This window comes from Oryx dammah, unplaced genomic scaffold (assembly GCF_014754425.2).
Source record: "Oryx dammah isolate SB20612 unplaced genomic scaffold, SCBI_Odam_1.1 HiC_scaffold_6, whole genome shotgun sequence".
NCBI lineage: Eukaryota > Metazoa > Chordata > Mammalia > Artiodactyla > Bovidae > Oryx > Oryx dammah.
In genome coordinates, this window is record NW_024070190.1 from 14,661,868 (window position 1) to 14,686,811 (window position 24,944).

Sequence of the window (24,944 nt, forward strand, 5' to 3'; positions counted from 1 at the left end):
GTCTGGATCACGTAGGTCACATAGTCTCAGAAAGTGGGGACTCAAAACCCTAGGAACTGGAGCTTATCTCGCCACCCTTGTCCTGCTCTTTGCAATTCCCCAGCCCCTGTAAACCTGCTTAATCATGCCTGTCCATGTAAAGGTCAGGCATTCCCCTCCCCATCTTGACTGCTGTTCCCATGCACACAGAACTGCTTAGTTTAAACCAGCCTACTAGCAGCTAGTGTAGCCCACCGTAGTCTGTCTGTGAAAACTCTGTAACCCCTTTGTTTGGGGCCCAGAGCTTGGAGTGTTAACTGCTCTGGGCCCGCTGGCGTCATAAACCTGAGTTCTCAGCTCTCTGAGTGCAGTGCTTGGTGTCTCGATGACTGGTTTCTGCAACAGACCAGTGGCTACGAATCTGCCTGCCAGTGCAGGGGGCGCAGGTTTGATCCCTGGTCCGGGAAGATTCTGCCTGCCACAGAGCAGATGAGCCTCTGAGCCACAGCGGCTGTGCCTGTGCTCTGGAGTCCATCGCCCACAACAGGGGAAACCACCCCAGTGAGAAGTCTGCAGACCGCAACGCAGAGTAGCCCCTGCTCGCCGCAGCTAGAGAAAGCCCATGTGCGGTGGTGAAGGTGCAGCACAGTCAGAAATAGTAAACAAAGGTATTTTTTAAAAAGAAAGAAATCTTGCCATTTGTGGCAACGTGGATAGACCTTGAGGGCATTAATGCTACATGACGTAAGTTAAGGAAAGATGATCATGATCTCACTTTTATGTGAAATATAAAAAACAAAACAAAAGTTAACTCAAAGGTACTGAGGACAGATTGGTGGTTGCCAGAGCAGGGTTTGGGGAATGGACGAAATGGTTGAAGGGGTCAAATGGTACAGATTTATAGTTAATTAGTTAAATAACTCGTGGGGATGTGACGAGAAGCATGGCAACTATAGTTAGTAATACTGTACTGTATATTTGAAAGTTTAAGGGAGTGAACCTTAAACCTTATGATCGCAAGAAAAGGAAATCTGTGACTGTGTGATGGATGTTACCTCATCAATCCTCACAGTGAAAATAGTTGGGAAAAAAATTCCAGAAAGTTTCAAAACACAAAATTTGAATTTGCTGCAACAAATAGTTGGCAACTATTTACATAGTAGTTTCAATTATCTATATAACATTTACATTTTATTAGGTGTTATGTAATCTAGAGATGATTTAAAGTGTATGTAAATACTGTGCCATTTTATATTAGAGACTAGGACATAGTAGATTTTGGTGTCCTTGGAGGTCCTGTAAACAGGCCCCCATGGATGCTGAGGGATGGCTTTATTTATAGGTTGAAATTGTCACAGTGAATATTTGTTACTTTTAAAACTTAAGGGAAAAGAAGCTATTTCTGTTTTGAGAAGAGCCTATTTAATGTGTGTAGTTAAAAGCAAATGAAATCCCTTTAGGATTTAGGCAGCAGGAGAGAATGCTCTTGGTCAGGGGCCTCCCTCTGGGCACCTTGGTCGTGTGCAAGCGCCTTTATGTCCTGTGTGTTTTAAAGTGCTTTATCCTGACAGCAGTTAACCTTTCAAATCAATAGAATGGTGTTTCTCTGTTATTCTCTCTCCTTTTATTTTTATATGTAAGATGTGATATTGTTGGGATAATTCTTTTTTTCTGGCTTTATTTTCAGGAAGACTTTGATGTCGACCACTTTGTGTCTGACTGCCGGAAGCGAGTCCAGCTGGAAGCACTGAGAGATGACCTGGAGCTCTACTATAAGCTGCTCAAAACAGCCATGGTGGAGCTCATCAACAAGGACTACGCAGACTTTGTCAACCTGTCCACAAACCTGGTAACCCTGAAATGCACAGTCCTGCCTGCCAGTGTGTTTACATATGCGCTGTACACTTTTTTCCTCAGTTATGTTTATGCTTAACAGCTCTTGAGTCTTTTTAGAAACCTTTTAGTTATTTTTTTCCCCAGAAACTTGAAGGGATTGCTAATCTTATGAATAAAGGAACGAAACTTTCTTGATACACATTTCTTGTTTTTAGTTTAGTTTGATTATTTTTTGAATGACTTATTAAGAAGTGGTGAAAAGTAAAGGAGAGCAATACCAAGAATGTTTGTTTTTGTTAGTTGCTAATTGATTACCATGAAATCTCACCAGTTTAGACTAATTTCCAAGAGCAGATATCAACTCTTCTTAAGGAAATGTTTAATTTACTTTCAGGTACATGTGCTAGCCAGAGATAGGTTCAGAAGACATTGGCCAATATTAATCATTAAGAAGCCTATTTTTATACATTTTATAAAAATGTAGGAATTGTTTCTAAGAAGCATATCAATTACTTGGAAAGGTTGTTTAGAAATACTTGAGTTTTCATAGTTGTGAAAGTCTTCTTCATGTTTTAAGTCTGTTTGTCAAAAGACAAATGGAAAATAGCTATCTCTATGGGAATTTCAAGAAGCATTGAGAATAACGAGCCATAGTTGCCTTTGGGAAATATACCGCTAAGATAAATGTTCCAGTAGAATTAGAAACCCTGAAAATGTTATTTCCATCCTGTTTAATTTGGATTTTTCTGAAGGGTTGTAATAATGCTTAGGAGAAATGTAGTCCATCAGACTTTCATATCAGCTGGTTGAATATCATAAACAACAGAGATAGCTATTTTTCCTGTTAGTTTTTTAAGTCATTTAAAATTTCATCCAAAGGCAAATTGTGCATAGGAATTTTTGATTTATTCAGTTCAGTTCAGTTCAGTTGCTCAGTCGTGTCCGACTCTTTGCGACCCCATGAATTGCAGCACGCCAGGCCTCCCTGTCCATCACCATCTCCCAGAGTTCACTCAGACTCACGTCCATTGAGTTGATGCCATCCAGCCATCTCATCCTCGGTCGTCCCCTTCTCCTCCTGCCCCCAATCCCTCCCAGCATCAGAGTCTTTTCCAGTGAGTCAACTCTCCACATGAGGTGGCCGAAGTACTGGAGTTTCAGGTTTAGCATGATTCCGTCCAAAGAAATCCCAGGGCTGATCTCCTTCAGAATGGACTGGTTGGATCTCCTTGCAGTCCAAGGGACTCTCAAGAGTCTTCTCCAACACCACAGTTCAAAAGCATCAATTCTTCGGCGCTCAGCCTTCTTCACAGTCCAACCCTCACATCCATACATGACCACTGGAAAAACCATAGCCTTGACTAGACGGACCTTGATTTATTATGACTTTGTTATTTTTATAGTTCTTATGTATCAACAGGTTTTTCACATTCAATGAGCAATATTTATAGCAAAGTAACATTTTTGTTACATGGTTGCTAACAGCATATAATTGTACAGAAAGAATAGCCTAAGTCTGATACGGCTTTGATCGTTAAACATACGCTTCACTGTTAATCCTGGCCTGATATGTTTGTGCCAACTTGCCTTTAGGTCGGTATGGACAAGGCCCTCAATCAGCTTTCTGTGCCTTTGGGACAGTTACGAGAAGAGGTTCTGGTAAGTCCCCAAATAACAGTAAACAATCTACCATAAGGCATATTACACTTGTTTGCCTTCTCCAAGAATTCTTTTATTAATCTGTTAGATTGTTGTCGTTGGTGTTTTTTAATGTTCCATGCTTATAGTATAATACTTTCAAAATGTAAATGATTTGCATGTGATATTACAACCTGAGAAACATATTTGGTTTGAAGACGGCAAATTCTCAAGAGTAGACACTTTTAAATGTCAGGGAGGAGGAGAAGGGTATTTCAAAATTTAAATTTGTTAATACCACCTCACCCAGTGGTCTCCAGCTTAGAACTGGCTTACTTATATTTTAAAATTTGTCATTTTACAAGTATTTTCCCAGACAATATTTTATATGTAGTTAGATTCGTGGACCAGTGTATACCAGCCATTTAACCCCGGGTGTAACTGAAGGATAATGTAAATGTCATGTAATACCTAGTTTCTCTGAGAAAATCTCTCCCTTGGGAATGGAACTGTCTGCCGCTAAGCCATGAGAACAAGGACTCCACCCAGATGAACAGTGGAGAGGGAGTTTCGGTCTCGCCTCCGACAGAAAACTGTGCCGCCCTGTCCCCTCACCCTCTAGGCTGTGCTGGGCACCTGGGCCTCCATCCTCCCTTAGCGGTGAAGCACTGCGCCGTCACTTCCTGTGTGTGTCAGCACTGGACCACCCCGGACCAAGTGGCCTTGCGCACCTTGCCTCGAGACAGCAGCTGGCACACGCAAGACTCTCCGCAGATGGTGTGATAAAGAGGTTCTGCTTGGATGAAGCTGCAGGAAGTGCAGGACATTGGGAAGGCCAGGGCTGAGAAGGCCTGAGGAGGCTAGGCAAGACAAAAGTCGTGAAAGAAGTTAAGTTGTGAGCTGTGCCTTGAACCAGCAGGTTGTTTGAAAGTCTGTGTCTTGTTTGAATTTTACAAAGCTTATTACAGTGCCTTTTGTTGGAATGGAAAAGAAAGAAGTTCTTGGTCTGCTGCTGGATTCCGTACCAGCCTCTGTGTGGCCTTCCTGCCTCCTTTTCAGGACTCCTCTTCCTTCTCCCAACCTGTAGCCGTGACATTGCCCGAACCCCATCCTTTATTAACCTTCCACTCTTCTCTCTGACCTCTCTCCACTCTGCTGACCTGTGCTTGAACTTCCTCGACGGCTCCCATACCTTCAGGCTCTTGTCCTACACTGCCAGCTGCCAGCCCCACCTCCCGTCCCTTACTCTGCAGCTGTCTTTATAACCTTCCTTCTCCTCATCAACCATAAACCCCACCTGCCTTTTTATTCTCAACTCAAGAAGCTTCTCTGAGATTCTAAGATCATTGAGGAATAAGACTGTTTCTATCCAATTCATCTTGCATCCTCACTGGCTGACAGTTGGTAGACGTTTCATGGTTCCTGAATGAATTAATTCACTTTTCTGTAGAATCTTTGTGATTTGGCTGGTGGTGGTGGTTTAGCCACTAAGTTGTGTCTGACTTGCGACCCCATGGACTGTAGCCGCCAGGCTCCTCTGTCCATGGGATTCTCCAGGAAAGAGTACTGGAGTGGGCTGCCATGTCTAGTTTATTCTAATCATTTCTTTTACCTTTGTTTTGGCCTGATTCTTCATATATTGTTTAATTTATTAGCTTCTGGACATGTTTCTCCACCTGTGAGCTGCCTTTTCCTGGCCCTTCTGTTCCTTACTCCTTGATTCTTAATATCCTTAGAATAACATGGCATCGTGGTATATCAGTGCTTAAGGATTGCTTAATTCCTGATAGAATCTAGTCTAACATTCTCCTAAATCAGCCCCCCACCCGTTTATTTCTACTTCTCTCCAAAAGGAAGCTTGCTGTGCACGCGGGTGTACCCTCCAGCCCCACGTGTGCCCTGAAAGCTCTGCCTCTCCACCCTCTGTCTTCTAGTGACTCCTCCCCTCCACCGTCGGCCTCCTCAGCTCTCCAAGGCAGACTCGAGTTCCATCCCCTCTGCCAGATTTTCCTGTTCTTTGATTCAGATGATTCTTTCTGTTCTCTGACCAAGTATGACGGTGATTGTATATGTATTGGGTTGGCGAGCAAGTTCCACTGGTTTCTAGGTAAAAATAAAAGCACAGTTTTCATTTTGACCAAGAACTTTATTGAACAGTGTATTCACAGTTTTGTTCCACTACCTTCTGCTGTTTTTTTCAGGCAGCTTCATAATTCCATCTTCCCAAAACTTTTCATAGTTTTGAGCAAAGAACTGTTGCAAGTGTCTCTTATGGTCTTCCGGGGAATTGAAATTTTTCCATTAAGAGAATTTTGTAAAGACCAAAATAAATGAAAATCTGAAGGTGCAATGTCTGGTGACTATGATGGATGAATCAGAACTTCCCAGCCAAGCTGTAAAAGTTTTTCCTGGTCATCAAAGAAATGTGGTCTTGAGTTATCCTAATGCAAGACTGTGCGTTTTCTGTTGACTAATTCCAGATGCTTTTCATCTAGTGCTGCCTTCAGTTTGTCTAATTGGGAGCAAGTACTCGTCAGAATTAATCATCTGGTTTTCCAGAAGGAGCTCCTAATAGAGAACTCCCTCCCAGTCCCGGCACATACACAGCATCGCTTCTAGGTGACGAGCAGCCTTTCATATGATTGCGGTGGTTCGCTTTGCTTGCCCCACGAGCCCTTCCATTCCACACAATTGTACAGTATCCACAGAGGAACAGATGGTTGGATGGCATCATCGACTCAATGGACATGAGTTTGAGCGAACTCTGGGAGACAGTGAAGGACAGGGAAGCCTGGCGTGCTGCAGTCCACGGGGTCGCAAAGACGGACACAACTGAGCCACTGAGCAACAACAGCAGTCCAGTTTTCTCTCTCTTGCCACAATTTGTTTTATTTTATTTTTTAAAATATAAATTTATTTATTTTAATTGGAGGTTAATTACTTTACAATATTGTATTGGTTTTGCCATACATCAACATGAATCCGCCAGGGGTGTGCACACGTTCCCCATCCTGAAGCCCCCCTCCCACCTCACAATTTGTTTTTAAAAATTAAACATTTTTGTTACTTTTAAGTAGAGAATTACCTGTGGAAATATGGTCAAGAAGGTTCTTTTTCACTTCACTTATGTGGAACCCAAACATCAAAATGATTCACATAACCAAACTGGTACAAATGGTGTTCAGCAGTTGATTTGAATGTTTTGAGTATGTTGGCCATCTCCTGCATGGTATAATATTGAGTGTTCTCAGTTAAGGTCTCCATTTGATTGCTGTCAACTTCAACTGCTCATTTCAACTGTGGCGAAATCTATCCAGTTAGAAGTCTCCAGCACAGAACTTTGCAAGGCATTTTGACACTTCAGTCATTCACAGCAGCTTCTCCATACACTGCACAAATCTTTGCATTTCAGTTGTATTTTTACCTTTCTTGAAATAATAAAGCATAATACGCAGAAAATGTTGATTTTTTTCCTCCTTTGATATTAAGGTGACTACACAAAAATTCAGTAGTCTTGATTTTTTTTAATGCACACTGATATGACAGCTGTCACAATACAGTCTTACAAAATTATTTCTAATGAAATTAAAGACAGCTAAGCACTACTAGAGCCATCTTATGATAAAAAGTAAGCTAACTTTTTTGCCAACCCAATATTATTATGCTTTTGGCTGTTAATCCTGGCCTTTATATGTCATTTTGCCCTCAAATCATGAGTACCCTCAATAGCAGTTGTATTTGATATTATGTATTTTTGTCAATATCTACATAATACTGGCCCAAAGATAATTAAGTTACGTGGAATTTAATGTATAAGTTTCGTAATGCCACAAAACAATTTCTGCAATACGTTTTCTTTATTCTTTTAAAGAGTCTTCGGTCATCTGTCCGTGAAGGAATTCGGGCAGTAGATGAACGACTGTCTAAACAAGAGGACATTAGGAAAAAAAAGGTATCCTCGAGTGTCATACTGTTAAACATGGGCTTATGGTAGCACCTTGGAGCTAACGGCACTTTCATGGAAGCAGTGTGATATACTCCTCTTGGTACCTTTGCAAAAAGGAGTGTGGGATCTTCCTTTCTCTTTAGGCATCAGCATTCAGCCAGGCTCCTGAGGGGTTCAGCCAGAGCTGGAGCCCAGGTCTCATTCCTTGGCTGATTAAAGTCCTATTAATAAGAAGGGTGTGGTAAAGTAACTAATTGAAGAAAAAGACAGAATATTGCATATTCTTCTTGTGTTTTATTAATGATAGCATTAAAAATTCTAAATGTAGATTTCTTAGGCTACATGCCAGCTAAAAGCCTCATGTCTTCTCAACTTCTCACCATATGAAACTTTTCTTTTCCTCCCAAGACTGTTTCTGTGCTTCTAATGTCATGTTAACTGTTTGAAATAAAGTAGAATTTTAGAGATACCCAAATGGGCACAAAATTAACATTCCTCAATTTTTCCAGAATAAGAAACAGTAATAACTGGTATCATTGAAGCATTTTATAGTTTAACAGGCATAAAACTAATTTCTCAGCACCCTTGTAAAGAAGGTCTTCACCTTTTAGTGATCAGGGAGCAAGTAGGCCTCTAAGGGCAGCTCTGCCGACGTTCTGCTGCAGGTGAAAGACTCGGGTGTTGCTCTCTCACTCGGCCACGTTTGCTGCTTTTGTTTCCACTTCGTAACTGTACCTCCGCATGCACTGCTTTTAATTCTTAGCAGTCTTATGTTTCGGTTTTATCTTCTGACTTTAATCGATATATAATATTATAATATATAGCCATTATTTTATATATTATAATAATATATAATATATATCATATATATCCATTATTATTGGATATAATAGGATTAGAATTTGAGACAATTATCAGCTTTTGTCCAGAGATTTCAAGCATGTAGTGCCTTCCTAGAAAGGCTTTAAGCTCTGTTAGAGTGGGGCCTCTCTGCCTGTTCCATTCCGTCGTGTCCTCCCCGTCTGGAACAATGTCTGGTGCACAATAGGTGCCCAGTAACTATTTACATATTTTATTTTGTCTTTTTTTAAATTAATTTTTATTGGCGTATACTTGCTTTACAATGTTTTAGTTTCTGCTGCGCAGAAAGTGCATCAGTTATACAGTGCGTCACGTACCCCGCTCATGTTTAGACTTCTCTCCCGTTTGGGTCACTGCAGAGCACTGAATAGAACTCCCTGTGCTCTAGAGTAGGTTCTGGTAGCTGTTTGTTTAGTGAGTGACTTTATATCTTTCTGTTCTTTTAAGGATGGGTTTTTTTAATAATGCTCAACTTCTTTGATAATGTTGTATAATAATGTCATTCATCAATTGGTGCTTAAGCATATAATTGTGTCATATACATGTAAATAGGCTAAAGATGATCAGAAGCTACAGTTATAACGTGAAAAAGGCTCATAAGAAAAAAAATGTAGTACCTATAGAGAGGTTCGTTTAAAATAGGAAAAGAAAGGAATAAAAGTGTGGGAAATGAGAAAACAAACAGTCTGGTTTTCTTCTTTTTTTAACTATAAACTTGCAGCAGAATATTGAAAATGTGCTTCTTCTTGACGCCTAAAATTAAGATTTGCATTCTTGGGAATTCAGTTTTATGTAGAAGTATTCAAAATATAGAATGCCCTACATACCCTAAGTTGACTTTTTGCTTTGTATTTCCCTGTATTTAGAATGGGGAAATAAGATGATTAAGATTAAATATCATGATAACTTTTTTTTGCTTAATTATTATTTTATAGATATGTGTGTTGCGGCTTATACAGGTTATTCGATCAGTTGAGAAAATTGAAAAAATCTTAAATTCTCAACATTCTAAAGAAACATCTGCACTAGAAGCAAGCAGGTGAGTATTTTCTGTACTAAACATTGCATAAATTAATACTTCACATCTAGCCTAATTTTTCTTTTTTTTCAGTTAAAATTCATTTCTGAAAAAGAAGAAAAGCCAAGTCTGTGGTTCAGTGTTTTGAGTGTTTTTCATTCATTTCTGAAAAAGAAGAAAAGCCAAGTCTGTGGTTCAGTGTTTTTGAGTGTAGCTTGTGGAAGGTGGAGGGTGTGAGATGGTAAAGTTTATAACACATCCTTATAAAGCCTTTATGGTTATGGGCCACAGTTCCAATACATCACTTCACAGGGAATCAGAGGAGTGTATTTTATTGCAAGAATTTTATCTTTGGAATTGCCTTATAGAAGCACTGGCAGAATTTTGTTGATCTTCAAGATGTGAAATAGCTTTCATCCTTGCTGAATTCATTTAGACCAGAGTAATGCCCAGAGTGTTGCCGCATAAGTGTCTAACCCTAGCATTACATCATTAAGAAGCAGGATAGGCACTTTTAGTTAGCGTTTGTCAACAAGAAAAGCTTGTGAAATTAGAAAAAGATGACCATTTTCTTTGTTACATACTGCAACTGTCTTATCTTTCTAGTCTGAATTTTAAATCAGCCAGGTAGGTAAGCGACTCGGAAAATGAGTCGCTCATACCAGCACCATGGGAAGCACCGTGGTGCCGTGGACAGATCTGTGCTGTATATTCCACTGGGCAGCCTGAGCCGTGGAACTCAACTCCTGGTGTCGTTGACAGTGGAAGGCTGATGGGAACTCCTCTGGCAGGGTTAGGACACTGAGATACCGTCAGCCCGCACCTGGCATGTAGTAGGCCCTCAGTTCAGTTTAGTTGCTCAGTCATGGTCGACTATTTGTGACCCCATTTGATGGGTCATCCCTTCTGGCCCATCCAGGGGAGCTGTTGGTCTCAAACCGTCCCAAGTCTCTCGCCCTCAGCCCCTTGGCAGCTCCTGCCGGCTTATCCTCACGCGACGTCTGCTGTGCCTGCCTCCTGTTTTCTCTCTGGTTTTGCCCGTTCCTACTCTTCCTTTGATAGAAGTGCGTCACGATGTCTTTTTCTATAAGACTGTCCCTTTGTGATATTCCATCTTTAATGTAATAGATATTATGCTGTTTCTTGCTCAGAATCACCTTCGAGGACTTTTAAAAAATTCAGATCAGCAACTTTGAGTTGTAGGGGAGGGAAAACCAGGGCAGTGTAATGTAAACGACAGGGTAGAGCTAGAGAGAGGGAAAGGAAGTTAAAAATGAAGAAGGCCCTGAATGGGAGAGACTGGGGAGGAGGTGTAAGCACCCACACTGGCCTGGCCACTCTTGCTCCTCGGCTGGACCCTGTGGTCGGGCCTGGCGGTGTCAGGGGCTTATGCTTAGCTGTCACAGTTTTCCGCTGTCCTGGAACCTGCTGTAAAAGCTCATGGCACAAAGGATGCTATAACTTCTACCTTATAACAGGGGGCTATGGAAAAGCACAATGAGAGCGTCAGGATTGCTGAGCATGTGATATATTCTTGGAAATTAAAAACCTTTACGGATTAACTCTCTTTAATTGTCTCCACTAGCCCGCTTTTGACTGGACAAATTTTGGAGAGGATTGCCACAGAATTTAATCAGTTACAGTTTCATGCTGTTCAAAGCAAAGGCTTGCCTCTTTTGGACAAAATAAGACCAGTAAGTGTTGCTTTAGATTTTCACACTTTAGTATTCAGGAATTTGCTAAATGGTACAGGCAGACCTTGTTTTATTGCCCTTAGATTTATTGCGTTTCACAGATATTGCACTTCTTTTTTTTAAAAAATGGAAGGTTTATTGCGGCTGTGCATCAAGTTCTGTCACCATGCCAGTCCTTTAACAGCACTTGCTCACTTCACATACTCTTACCTCTGTATCTCATTCTGGTAGTTTTCACAGTGTTTCAAACCTCCACCAGCAAAATGATTATAGCTTACTGAAGGTTCACATGATGATTGCATTTTTTAGCGATAAAGCATTTCTTAATTAAAGTAAGGTCTATATCTCGTTTTTTCTACATATGATGCTTCTGCAAACTCAGTGTACTGCATGTAGTACAGTGTAAACATCTCCTTTATATCTGCTTGGAATCCAAGAAACCCCCGTAACTGGCTTCATTGTGATAGTACTCAGTGTGTTGTGGTGGCCTCGAACCACACCTGCTGTATTGCCAAGGTGTGCCTGTATTGTTCTGACAGTTGTTGACCTGCAGGATTTTGAAACTAGCTTTGAATTTTCTCTTTCAGTTTTCCTTTTTTAGGCCCCTGCCTCCTAATGTGTCGCACATTATAGATTTTGTGTAAAGACACAGGCATATTCTCTGAATTATAAGGGTAAAATTAATTCTAAATTTCATGTAATTGACACACTATATGATTTAGTCAGAATTAATTTATCCAAAACTCTTGACTGGACTTTAGAATCATGATGTTTGTCAGATTTACTCTGTAACTTAAAAGAGCCTCATTCTGAAGTGATATCTAAACCCTCCTTTGATACAGCCAAGATTAACTTACAAAGACATGTGAGGAGGAGGAGAGAGTCATTGTTACTCTGCAGAAAATGTTAATTTTTAATTTTACGTATCTTCTGTTGGAATAAGAAATGTGTTATATGTGTGTTTGGATCTTTAGAAACTATTACAACTGGAGCTTTTTAACCTGTCTTTCTTGCAGCGTATAGCTGGTATTACAGCCATGTTACAGCAGTCACTGGAAGGCCTCCTGTTAGAAGGTCTTCAGACTTCCAGTGTCGACATCATTCGGCACTGCTTACGGACTTACGCCACAATCGACAAGACCCGGGATGCAGAGGCCTTAGTGGGTCAGGTCCTCGTCAAGCCATACGTGGATGAGGTTTGTGTGCTGCTGGATAAGGGCTTCATTCAGCAGATGTTCATGGAGCCTCTGCTCTGTCTTGGATGCTTTACTGGGTGCAAGGGGCAGCTTAGAGGCCTTTCTGTAAAGATTCTCAGTTACTGTAGCACCATCAGTTGTGAGAAAAGGTTGGTCCCTGGTGGTTACAACCAGCATGCAGGAGTCAGGCACCTTCTCAAGTGTTTTTAGTGATGCTATAGCCCGGGGATCATGTTAATTTAGTGGGAGGAGGGTCTTGCCTAGGGAGAAGGAATGTATCAAAACAGTTTTAGGTCAGTTTTATGGTATGTAAATTATTTGCCACTAAATTCTTAAAATGAATTTTTAACTACTGGTCTAGTGGGTAAAATGGAACAAGTAAGCAGATACCAAAACTGTAGTGTTGCTGGTAAGGGACCCTGCTGAAACCCTGACCATGGAAAGCCTGTGCTGAAGGGCGTCTTCACAGAGATGCAGCCTAAGTCTTGAATACTGAGGAGTCTCTTAGCCAGGAAGGTGGGAGGGAGGGAACAGCCGCTGGTGCAGGCGGATGAGCAGCACAGCGCCCTAAGCCCGGAGCCCGACTGTCCAGTGTCCTTCATCTGCAAGGATACAGGTAGACTTTGGAAAGTAAGCATCTTCTTCCTTTGAGCAGCCAGAATATAAACTGTACCATATGAAGTTGCCAATACTCACCATTTTCTGACACGCAAAAACGGCAGCTTCCTCTGGTTCAAACCGATGAGAGTCGCAAGCCCACCCTCAGTGCTCACAGACTTTCTTCAGCCCTCTGTCAGTGCGGATGCTCTTTCTGTAGTAAGCACAAAGCCCTGCTCACCATGACTCTGGGATGAAAGTCTCCCATTTATAAATGGGGGAAATTGAATCTCATTGATAAAAATGAAATTTGAGGATTAACGTCAGTAATCCTTTCAGCTTTTATTAGAGTTACTAAAAATAAATGGTCTGTCAGTTTCCTCTCTTCCTATCCTGTTATATTTCATTTCTAATGAGAAGAATGAAAAAGACAAATTACCTACATTATTTCTTTATCAGTAAGTGAAAATTGTTACTAACTATGCCTTTGTTTTTCATTGAACTGAACCTAATGTACTAAATTAGAGAAAGTTGATGTTTCAGTGGCATATTAGATAAACTAAGGCCACATTTTAATTTTTTTTTAATTTGTATGCTTGTCTTGTCATTAACCTTTTGACTCTCAACCTTAACACGAAAGATAAAATAATAAAGTAAACTAAAATATATATTTCCATCTTTCTGTGTCTCACACCTTCCCTTGATCTAAATTATGGTAGAAGAAAAGGCCAAGGTCAGTACAGGGAGGGGCTGTTACGGGAAACTGTCATTTTATTTTGTTTTCAATCTCAGGAGGGAAGGAGGCAAATGTGCTTGGCTTTCCAGCTTCAGGCCAGTCTCTGTCACCCAGCCTGTGTCTCCCCTGGGTCAGAGCTGTGCTTCCAAATCCTGAAACTGGTTCTGAGTGTAGCTGTTACTGTTAGAAACCATGTTAGCTGGGGAGGAGGGGGCATGAGGAAGCATACTTCGGAGGTTTTCTCTATTTTTCCTGTAGTGTGTCATTCATACCTCTCGTTTAGATGCTTTTTAAAAAATGCTGTTCGTTTGATAGGTGATTCTAGAGCAGACTGTTGATAGTCATCTGAGTGATCTCCAGCTCATGTATGATAAACTCTTGGAGTTCGTTCCCCATCACTGCCGCCTTCTTCGAGAGGTCACAGGAGGAGCCATCTCAAGGTAGTTGAAGCAGCTGTGCTTAGAGCTTGCGCCTGCTGATTACTGCTGCCTTGTTTGGGGCGGGTTCCTCTGCACTCCCCTAGTGAATTGTTAACGGGCACTGCGAGGTGGGTGTGGGTCATCACCTCAGAAGGTCATCGTCTTAGAAGGGAACTGTAATGAGTAGGGCAGAGGTAAAGCGGGCATCTTTCTGAATTCACAACCCATACTTTCCCCTTTTCTATACTTTTTCCTGAATTACGTGTGAAATAAAAGTTGGTTTCCTTACATTATTCTAATGTTGTAATCTGTTTATAAATATCAATTCAGTTTAATTCAACAAGTTTTACATTAATTGTAGTTAAAGTCATCTTGAGTGTTCCCTCCTCTCGCTTGGTTTCCATACTTTTAGCTTTGTTTCATAAATACCCGACTGCCTTTCACCATCACCGCTGGCCTGATCCGGGCCTTTGTCATAGTTTTATCCAGAATAACAGGATCTGCCCACCTCCTCTCCCTGCCTCCACCCTCTCCCTTCTCACCCTTTCCCTCTGCCCTTCGGCTGTCACATTTACCCACAATTCTGATATTTAGGCACTGCCTTCTTCCTGGGTCTTCAGTGGCTTCTTGTTGCTTGTCGGGGAAAGCCTAGGCTTCTTGATGTGGCACTGCCTTCTCCCTAAGCCTGCAGTGGCCTCTCGCTGCTCACTGGGGAGTCCAGGCTCTCGGCGCGGCACACGAGGCCCGCGCACTCTGGCCTCGGTGGTCCTTGAATGTGGCACTCTGCGGGCTTCCCTTGCTCCGCTGGTCCCCAGCACACATCCGGTGGGTCTGTGTTTTTCCTCAGAGTCCTCTGCCTTTCCCTTTCTTTTTGTTGATCTGTCATTCCGTGTGAAGCCCCAGCTCAGATGCCACTTCCTTCAAGAGACCACCTTTCGTCCTGAAGACCTTTAATCCTGTTCTCTGCAGGCGATTGCATGTTGCTTTTACTTCTGTTGAGGACTAATTTCCATCGTAACAGCTTTCTCCCATCCTGCACAGGACATATTCCCCACCCTTGGCCCAGTGTCTTAAGACAGCAACTATCCAATGTTTATGAAATGAAAGACTCAGTCAATTTGCAGCATTAGAAAGGCAAATAAAGTCCCTTTCTTCACGGAGTAAAAGTTATTTTTAGTCTTGAAATTTTTTTCTTTGAAAGGAGAAACCTGGGGAATAAATGTGCCGATAGACGGTGAAGTGCCCTCTTTGTTTCCACTAGATGATTTCAGATGAAGCTTTGTTTTGCCACTTTTCTTTAATAATCATGAAGATTCAGTTGGATTTGGATTTGGGGTAAGAATTTAATAGAAGTCATCATGTGAAATTAAAGAGGCCACAGTAACGAAACAACCAGTCATTAGATTTGACAAAGCCTAGTCTTGGTCCTGAAATGTCAAGTTTCACGCCTCACGTTTGTTCTTTTCCACAGTTTTCAGTGTGGCAGAACTCATGTAGAAAGCCCAGAAATTTGAGTATCTAGACTGTACCTTGGTAGGTCATCTGCCTTTGCTTCACGCCCTGTCATCTTGTTGCCCTGGACCCTCCCTTGCTCAGCATCTCTGCCTTTGGGTGCTTTGTATACCCGGCAACACCAGTGATGTTCAGGAGTTACTTTCCAGAGAACATAAATTAGCCTTTCTAATTGTTGATCTTGCAGATTTAAATTTTCTTTTTGAGGCTTTAACTGTATATTTAGTTTGGAAATGAGGTGATCTTGTCATTCATTGTTGCTCATATTATGTGCGTTTGTATTATAAAATCTTCAATTTTGTTCTCTCTTCCTATACCTGATTAGAGCTAGTTCTTATTGTGATTAAAAGTATATGATGTGATACGTGGAACTGGGTATGTGGGACGTAGGCATCTCCTTTCCCTCATCGAGTGTCAAGAAGATTACCTTAGTATAAAGCATGTTAACATGCAGCAAAGTGGGTAGGTCAGTGAGATGCTGCTGCCTGAAGATACTTACAGATTTTTAAGTACAGAGAAGCTTAAGGAGCCCACCTTTTTTATTTATGTGCTGTGTATTTCACACCATTACCATGGTACTTACTATACACTGCCACTGCTGCTGCTGCTGAGTCGCTTCAGTCGTGTCCGACTCTGTGCGACCCCATAGACAGCAGCCCGCCAGGCTCCCCCGTCCCTGGGATTCTCCAGGCAAGAACCCTGGAGTGGGGTGCCATCTCCTTCTCCAGTGCATGAAGGTGAAAAGTGAAACTGAAGTCGCTCAGTCGTGCCTGACTCCTAGCGACCCCATGGACTGCAGCCCACCAGGCTCCTCCGTCCATGGGATTTTCCAGGCAAGAGTGCTGGAGTGGGCTGCCATTGCCTTCTCCATACTATATGCTAGTAAGTGCTAAATGCTTTACAAATCTTATTTCATATAATGACCCTATGATTTTAAAGATGAGGAAACCAAAACAGAGAAGTTCAGTGACCTGAGATTTGAACTGAGGTGCTGTGGCTCCTGAGAGCATGATTTTATCTCAGTGTTCTCTCTCACCTAAGTGTGTGAATTAGAAACTCAGAATTTGGCCTTTTTGCTGACAATGCAAAATAAAGCATGTGCATATGAAAACCATGAATGTTATCCGTTTTCTTTATTAAGATTTGTAATCCAGATTTTACATGAAATAAAATTTTACATTAGACCTGAAGATAATCAGAGATAGCTGAGTCACAAAGCTGTTAGTGATTGGTAAATTAGTGTGCTTTATCGTGTTTTAGAGTTGAGTGGGGAGAAGGCGATGGCAGCCCACTCCAGTCCTCTTGCCTGGAGAATCCCATGGACGGAGGAGCCTGGTGGGCTGCAGTCCACGGGGTCTCTAAGAGTTGGGCACGACTGAGCGACTTCACTTTCATTTTTCACTTTCCTGCATTGGAGAAGGCAATGGCACCCCACTCCAGGGTTCTTGCCTGGAGAGTCCCAGGGACCGGGGAGCCTGGTGGGCTGCCGTCTGTGGGGTCGCACAGAGTCCGGCACGACTGAAGCGACTTAGCAGCAGCAGCAGCAGCAGCAGCAGAGTTGAGTGGTGTTAAGATTGAATACAAAGATTGCTTTTCTTGTGGTACTAGGTTGCTGCTTTTTCAAGATAGTGTGTAAACATGGTAGCCCATTTTAGGGGAGAAAGCTGTGCCACGGCACGTCAGCGTAGTTTTCCGTTACCCTCAACCCCAGCTGTCTGCTCTGTGATAATTGTAGGAGTCGGGACACAGAGGGTATGTTCTAGGTGAGAATGAGATCAAGGAGTGAGAGAGAAGTTTGGGCCTAAAACAAAATAATTGACAAATACAGTTGTTTTTAAAAGGTCAAAGTAAATTTTAGGCTGAGGAACTTTTATTTTAATAAAACACCACAATGGAATTTTGCTTTTTGTAAGTAGATGTTTCTGGTGTATCTGACTGAAATTCTTTTATCTTACAGTGAAAAGGGCAATACTGTTCCCGGCTATGACTTTTTGGTGAATTCTGTCTGGCCAGAAATAGTACGAGGATTAGAAGAAAAATTGCCCTCGCTGTTTAATCCTGGGGATCCTGATGCATTTCACCAGGTACCTTTTCCTCTGTTGTCTGGACTTTTGATGGTGCTAAGCTGAGATAATCTTGTCTTTTTTGCACAGTCTTGGTTCTGTGGTTTATTGAAAATCACAATCTGAGTTGCAGAGCCAGCATTTACCTTAAAAATACAGACATTGTTTTATTCAGGTCATAGTCTCTGATACTTTGGGGACTGAGAATATTTTTTAGGATGTGAGGTAGAGTTCAGTCGAGAAGCAATTATGACTAGATATGGATGCTTTTTATCTAAATTTTAAAAAAGATCATAAGGACCGTTGAAAACAAACCTCTTCACAGTTGTTTTCATGAAACATTAAGTTTGTAGAACTCTGCTCTATTCTTGTTTTCCTTCAAAGTGATAGAGCAGAGTTCTACAAACTTGATTTTCGTCAAAAACAACTGTAAAGAGATTTATATAGTTAATATTATAATTATTAATGTAGTATAAAAGTATCCTATATAATTTGAAAGATTAGGAGGCCTTGATATTTCTTTTTAAAAAAAACATGTTTTTTATTTAAAGGACTTCGTGGTTGATATATCAAAAGTAAACCCATTTGTTGATTTTCCGTGTTTTAAAGATGTTAGGTAGTGTCCTGGAGAAGAGTGAGGACTCTAGCCCAAACAGCCTGAGTCTGCACCCTGCTCTCCTGCTCAGCACCCTGTTGCTCAGCCTCTTGGTGCCTCTCCTCCTCTTCCTGCTCTGGATTTTGACTTTTGTTTTTCTATTCTTTTATTCAATATGACAATCTTTGTCTTATAATTAGGTAATCTATCAACTTTACAATGATCATAGTGGTTGATACATTTGTGGATTTCTTAGTTCTTCCTATTTGTCCTGTTTTTCTTTTCCTCTCTCTCTTCTTTTTTTTTTTTTTCTTTTTCACCTTCTTTGTATTTTTCACTTTTGGGAATTTGTTTTTCTCATTTATTCTCTTTTACCCCTCTACTAATTTAGAAGTTCTGCCCTCTATTTATTTGTGTATTAAGTAACCTTAGTGGTTACTTAACAGAATTTAAAGTTACTGGTGTCCTTCAGCCTCCCAAACAGCACAAGGATCTCAGATGCCAATCATGCCATTCCGTAGTATATGTTAGTTACCAGGGTCTTATTTCTATTTTGATTTTTTTATGCCCCCCAATTGGGCGTTTTTTTATTGCTTTAACATGGCCATCATCCTCCTCTCAAAATTACTCCACATGTTTATCATTTCCTTTGCTTGTTGTTCCATCTTGGATGTTATGCCTTTTCTCTTGGATCATTTTCCTTCCTCCTGAAATTCATCTGTTACGAATTTCTGTTGGTAATAAATTTCACTTTTTTATGATAAACCCTCAGTTAATATTCGTTTGAAAATAACTTTGTACCTCTTATGTTTGAAAGGCGGTTTTGCTGGAAGCAGAGTTCTCTGCACTTTGCACTTTGCCCCTTGAAGGCAGTAGTTGCCGCTGCCTCTTGGGGGTCACAGCGGCTTCTCCCTCTGCTGCCGCTGCTCAGCAGTGCCCGACTCTGTGCGGCCCCACGGGCGGCAGCCCACCAGGCTCCCCCGCCCCTGGGACTCTCCAGGCAAGAACACTGGAGTGGGTTGCCACTTCCTTCTCCAGTGCATGAAAGGGAAAAGTGAAAGTGAAGTCACTCAGTCGTGTCCGACCCTCAGCGACCCCCTAAGACTGCAGCCTTCCAGGCTCCTCCATCCATGGGATTTTCCAGGCAAGAGCACTGGAGTGGGTCGCCAGTGCCTTCTCCGCTTTCCCCCCTGGCTCCTTTTAAAATTTTCCGAGTGACTTTGGTGTGCTGTTTCATTATGATATATCTAGTGCAGACTTCTTTTTATTTGCTGAATTTAAGATTTGTTGGGTTTTCTGAACCTGAGGATTGGTGGTTTTTTTAATCGTTTCTCTATCATTTTATTCATGAACTGAATTGTGCTTCTGTCTCATTCCTTTATTATTTGCTTTTAGAACTCTTAATTAATTATCCTCACTTTATCTTTCATGTTTCCTGAATTTACTTTTTTATTTTCATCTCTTTGTGCTACATTCTGGGTAATTTCTTGGGACTTTTCTTCTAGTTCAAGAATTCCTTCTTCAGTTATGTCTAAATTCTTTTTCACCTGTTTCAAATTTATCATTATTTTCATTTCTAGAAGCTCTATTTGCCTCTTTTTCGAATTGTGCTTGGTCGCTTTGCTTACTAATTTTTAAAGTGTAGAGAGGCAGAAGTTGAGTGTGGTGAGCCTGGGCCTAATAACTTCACAACAGATAAGACACCAAATTTGGAACTTTATTATCCCAGAAATACCACTTATCTGTTCTCTTGGCCCTTGTTACAGTGTGTTGAACCATATACAAGTTGTGTAACACTGAGTTCTGTGAGTTTATAGAATAGACCTTTATAAATAAATAAAGTCGGGCTTTTAAAAATAGATACCATAAACAGAATGAAGTAATGGTCTTAAGCATTAGCAATTTAGACCCTTTACATCCCTCTTTGAGAATCATATTGATCATGTTAGGCTCAGGAGATTTTCCAGCTCAGAAATGAAGCTTTCTGATGAAATGTTGACTTTAAAATTCTAAACCAATACTTAATGTTCGTGGTTAAACATTTCTTGCAAGAAATGCTTTCAGTTTTCAGTGTTAATGGGACATGCTTTTGAGAAGAGAGAAGTATTTTTACATTTCTTTAACATCCATTATATGCAGGGGTGTAGTTTTATCCCAAAAGGGATGAGTAATACTTTTCTTTGTCTCAGCTCCTCACATCTAGACCACACTTAGGGAATTCAGTAAGTGTAGCTAAGAGTCGGACACGACTGAGCAACTTCACTTTCACTTTTCACTTTCATGCACTGGGGAAGGAAATGGCAACCCACTCCAGTGTTCTTGCTTGGAGAATCCCAGGGATGCGGGAGCCTGGTGGGCTGCCATCTATGGGGTTGCACAGAGTTGGACACGACTGAAGTGACTTAGCAGCAGCAGCAGCTCAAAACCAGCTGAAGGGAATTTAACACTAGAGTAGTGCTTACTGCCCTGCAATTCCCGTGTAATCACAGGCGTCGTATCTAGGTGATTGGTTTGGTGACCCATGTAGTCACGGGCGTCATATCTAGGTGGTTGGTTTGGTGACCCGTGTAATCACGGGCGTCGTATCTAGGTGATTGGTTTGGTGACCTGTGTAATCACGGGCGTCATATCTAGGTGATTGGTTTGGTGACCCAGAATAGAGCTTCTCTCAAGTGAGAAGTGCACGGGAAATCCTGCAGTATTCTCCCTAGAGCCTGGGGACTCAGAGCCCTTGCCAAAGGACGTGCACCTGCAGTTTTGCACTGCTGACCGTCTGGGCTTCTGGTTCCTCTATGTCCTTGCTTTGTTTCTGAGTAAATTCTCTCTGAGCCTGAGCAGAAGAGAAAGTGTCATCTCTGGGAGGTGATAATAAAAGCAGGTAACCTAGTAGTGTAGTTTCTGGGTTGAATTGAATAATGCAGTTGTAAGCACTGGGTCCAGATGATACGTGTTAAGTAAGTGTTACCTGCCGCTCTTAGTGGTGCTGCTAGATTCCCCTTGTCAGTCTTCATGCTGTCCCATCTATAAAAATGATGTAATTACTCACATGGTTTGAGAATTTCTTTCCTTTTTTTAAATTTTCTACTTCTCGAAAGGCAGTGAAAATTATACCACTTAATCTGTGATCTCTTGTGGTTCCAGTGGACAGTTAGGGGTGCCCTAGAAGATGAGTGAGAGCTGTCCCTTAAAGACTGCTGGACTTAGAATGCCTGGGTCTCTTGATGGGCTTGCCACCTAAGACCTTCAATAAGTTGTAGAACCACTTCGGGCGTTACTCAGTGTGGGGACCTTCGAAGGAAGATCCTGTAAGGCCCTAATGAGATCCTAAACTTGTGATTCTGTGTGTTGATCTTTATCTTGATTTCCATTTTGCAGTATATGATCCCGATTCTGGTTAGTTTATTTAAAATGAAAATTCCACCTGTTTGTTCTTATTTTAGAAATATACCATAAGTATGGATTTTGTAAGAACATTTGAACGGCAATGTGGATCACAGGCCAGTGTAAAAAGATTAAGAGCGCATCCTGCCTATCACAGCTTCAATAATAAGTGGAACTTGCCTGTTTATTTTCAAATAAGGTCAGTAATTTATTCCCATCGCCTCCACCCTTCTGAAATAGAATGTGAACACCAGTTCAGATGGACTGAACTCCCGTCTCACAGCCCCTTCCTGGAGGTCATCATATTATTCCTTGGGAAACAACTTAGAGCAGAAATGCACAGGAAGTCTCATGATTGCCAAAGTTCCGGCTTACATGGCAAAAGGATTAAGCTTTACTCTTGGGTCATTAGCAAGCTGAGAACGCTAGACTCCAGGGGAGCGAGACCCGGCCCGGCTTCATTCCCAGGTGCCGTGCCTTCGTTCACCGTGAAGAGACGGCGAGAGCTGGTCACCTGGCAGCCCTTCCTCTCCATTCTCCTCTTTCATCACTGGCTTCAAATAGCAGCCCTACCCTTCGTCTGTAGCTCTGCTCAGCTGTAACAGTTTTGTCCTCAGAGGGAATCACGAATAGTATTCCTTCTTGAAATATTTTTTGTAGCTGATTCCATCCATCAATTTGTAAGAATTGTAGTTCTTATTTTGGCTTCCTTTATAATCTTGGTGAGTATTCCGGAAAATGGTGACACTTTCCTTCCAGATAGCATAGTGATATCACCAGTGTCAGTTAAGTGGTCCTATAGACGATTTGGGGCAATTTAGGATAAATTCTTAACAATGTATGTTCCCCTAGAAAAATAGACGATAATAGAGCCATTTTTGCAGACTCTCTTGAATGAGGTCACAGTAAGGTCCTCCACAGAATGGTGTTAACTAGAGCATTTTAGTTAGAATGGTTTTTAAAGACCTGCAAGCTTTTTGTTTAAATTGCTGGATGCTTTCATTAATTATGATGCAGTCCTTCCCTGGAGTTCTGAGGAATAATTAACAGAGAGGGAAATATATTAAGTACCTTGACTTGTAATTACTTGCCATGATTGAGAATGTATATAATCATCTTTTGATGATTAAATCAAAGCTGTCAGACTGTTAGTATGGTGCTCCTTTACATATAATACTGAGCTTTATACTTAATTTTTCAAGGTTATGTTATCATGTAGGTAAGAAATTAAGGATTTGTTTGTCTGAGATCCTCATGGACGGCATGGGAAGTAATCGTTATGTGATGATCAAGATGTAGCCAGGGCAAGAAGCCCTTTCGGTTTATGAGAAAAATTTAAAATGGTGAAGCATCATTTTATAGTGTAAGAGTGCCATAGAGAAATAATATTTAGACTTTCCGTGTCTCCTGTAGTCTACGTTTGGGGTTAGGTTGCTTTCGATCCCTAATAACCATCACAGCCCATACTCCTGCTTACTGCCTCCAGACGCCTCTTATCCAGTCACTTCCCCAGGCCCCGTGCCCCCACACTTGGTAATCTTGCACTCTCACGTCATTCTACGTTCTGGAGTTCTGGGCCCTGCAGGGTAGCACAGCCTGGCCTCAGCCCGTTCTCCTCTCATCATAGGTTCTCTCAAAGCAGGTAATTGAGTCTTAAACTAAGCTGAAACTCAGCCAGCCCCATGAAAAACATTTTTAATCTTCACCAGAGTTTACCATAAGCATTCAAAGGAATTGCTTAACTTTTCTTTGTAAATAGTTTTATTCAAATTTTATGAAATTAAAAAAGTTACATTTGAGTTATGAGGTGTGGAACCTGTTTTTAGTACATTTGCTCTTCCACTTAAAAAGAAATTCAAGTAATACTTTATAGAATGCCACTCTGCTGATTTTTGTCAGTGGTTGGGTTATTTATTCTCTGGGATAACAGAATGTTTTGCAAACATGGCTAGTGTCAAAGCTGTATTGCTATCTGATTCGCTTCAGGGTCATTTAAAGTAAGCCTGAACCCCAGCAGGGTGCTGATGTTTCAACAAGTTTCTAGGAAGGAATATCAGTACTAATACTGCACTCTCAGTAGCGATCAGATAGTCCTGGGTCTGACTCTGCCTGCGTCCCCATCATCTTCAGGAAAGAAGGCCCGCCTCCCGCCACCACCGTTCTGTGAGCCACAGGCACCCCTTCTGTTTCTGGCACCCTGTTGTGTCAACACTTCATTTGTTCTTACGGGAGTTTTGGAAAGTAGGGTTAGGAATTGGTTTTCATAGAAAGAGATTAAATACACATGGGCCCCCAACAGTCTCAAATGGTAGTAAACCAGCGGCTGCCTGGAAGCTGGGTGTCAGCCCCTTAAATGCTACAGGCAGTGTTGTGTCTTTTTAAATTGAGCTCTTGCTGGAATGTCATATCCCCCAGGATGGTTGCGTGTGTGCTCTCTGTCTGTTCCACTCAGCACGTGCTTAGCAGGGTGTAGCTCCTTCGCAGCATGGAGTCTGCGTGGGGCTGACATGCCTTCCTTCCCCTCCACCCTCCTCGAGCTGTGTCCGTGCGTCAGTAGAGCCGTGCGTGGGGAGGGGGTGTGTGTCTCCAGGTCATCCCTGTACCCAAATGCAAGACTTAAGGAGTGTTTGTACTTGGGGTTGCCTTTCGTACAAACCCTCTATCAAGAGTAGAATGGTGTCCCATATACATGTGAAAACTACAGCAGAACTTTTCAAATTTCACCAAAGTGACATCTCAATGAATTTGTTTATTTTCTAAGAAGAAGTACAACCTAACACTTCAATTCTGGAAGTTACTGGCCAGCAAAGCTACTTGAGGGGCTGGTGCTGGGCTCCTGGAGGGCAGGGCGAGGGGGCAGCTGGGTCACACGACACGGACAGTTTAGTTTTAAGGGTCTCACACCTGGTCACACGTAACCTGCACGTCTGTGTAAAAGGCATTAATGTTAGGGGTCTGCTGCATTTGTTTCTTGCACTTTCTCGTTTGTATGGTTTTCAGATTGTTGTAGCATACATGTAGTTTTTCCTGTGTCTTTACTTACACTGGATTATACCTGTTCCTCTGATGGCCTCAGAACTTCAAGCTGGCCCCTCCACGCTGCCTTCAGTCGGAACGGCGCCGCGCGTCACAGCAGCCTTCCCTTCCTGGGGCTGCGAAGGCTGCTTCTGGTTTTCTGTGCTCTGAACAATGCTGTGTTAGTGTTGAAGCTTACTTCCTGTGTTTTATGTATTAATGGATTTGGGCAAAAGGTGGAATTAGGGTCTGAGGCTAATGCAGGAGCTGGTCTGCTCTCTTCGCCGCAGGGCAGCCCCTGCCCGCTCCTCCTCGCTGTGCTTGGGAGCGCCGCCTTCTTTGCGGTTCTCCAGCGCTCTCTTCTCTCCCTCCGCTTTCTCTTCTGTCACTTGTTCCCTCCGTGCCTCTGCCTGCTGCCTGGAGAGACCCGCCTTTCGCAAGCTGCTCTCTGCTTGCTG

General features: G+C 41.9%; 1 protein-coding gene across 3 annotated transcripts in view; it reads left to right on the top strand.

Moving 5' to 3' along the window:
- The window catches only part of COG2 (component of oligomeric golgi complex 2), a 43,899-nt gene that overhangs the window by 8,040 nt on the left and 10,915 nt on the right, over nucleotides 1-24,944 (top strand). For all 3 annotated transcript variants that reach the window (XR_005721419.1, XM_040242792.1, XM_040242794.1), the window contains exons 2-10: nucleotides 1,667-1,828; nucleotides 3,409-3,474; nucleotides 7,325-7,405; nucleotides 9,196-9,299; nucleotides 10,864-10,972; nucleotides 11,989-12,168; nucleotides 13,817-13,941; nucleotides 17,390-17,516; nucleotides 21,531-21,670. Coding sequence is in view for 2 of the 3 variants with exons in the window: in XM_040242792.1 (XP_040098726.1) it covers nucleotides 1,667-1,828; nucleotides 3,409-3,474; nucleotides 7,325-7,405; nucleotides 9,196-9,299; nucleotides 10,864-10,972; nucleotides 11,989-12,168; nucleotides 13,817-13,941; nucleotides 17,390-17,516; nucleotides 21,531-21,670 (1,094 nt within the window). In the remaining variant the exon portion in view is untranslated. The remainder of the gene's footprint in view (nucleotides 1-1,666; nucleotides 1,829-3,408; nucleotides 3,475-7,324; nucleotides 7,406-9,195; nucleotides 9,300-10,863; nucleotides 10,973-11,988; nucleotides 12,169-13,816; nucleotides 13,942-17,389; nucleotides 17,517-21,530; nucleotides 21,671-24,944) is intronic.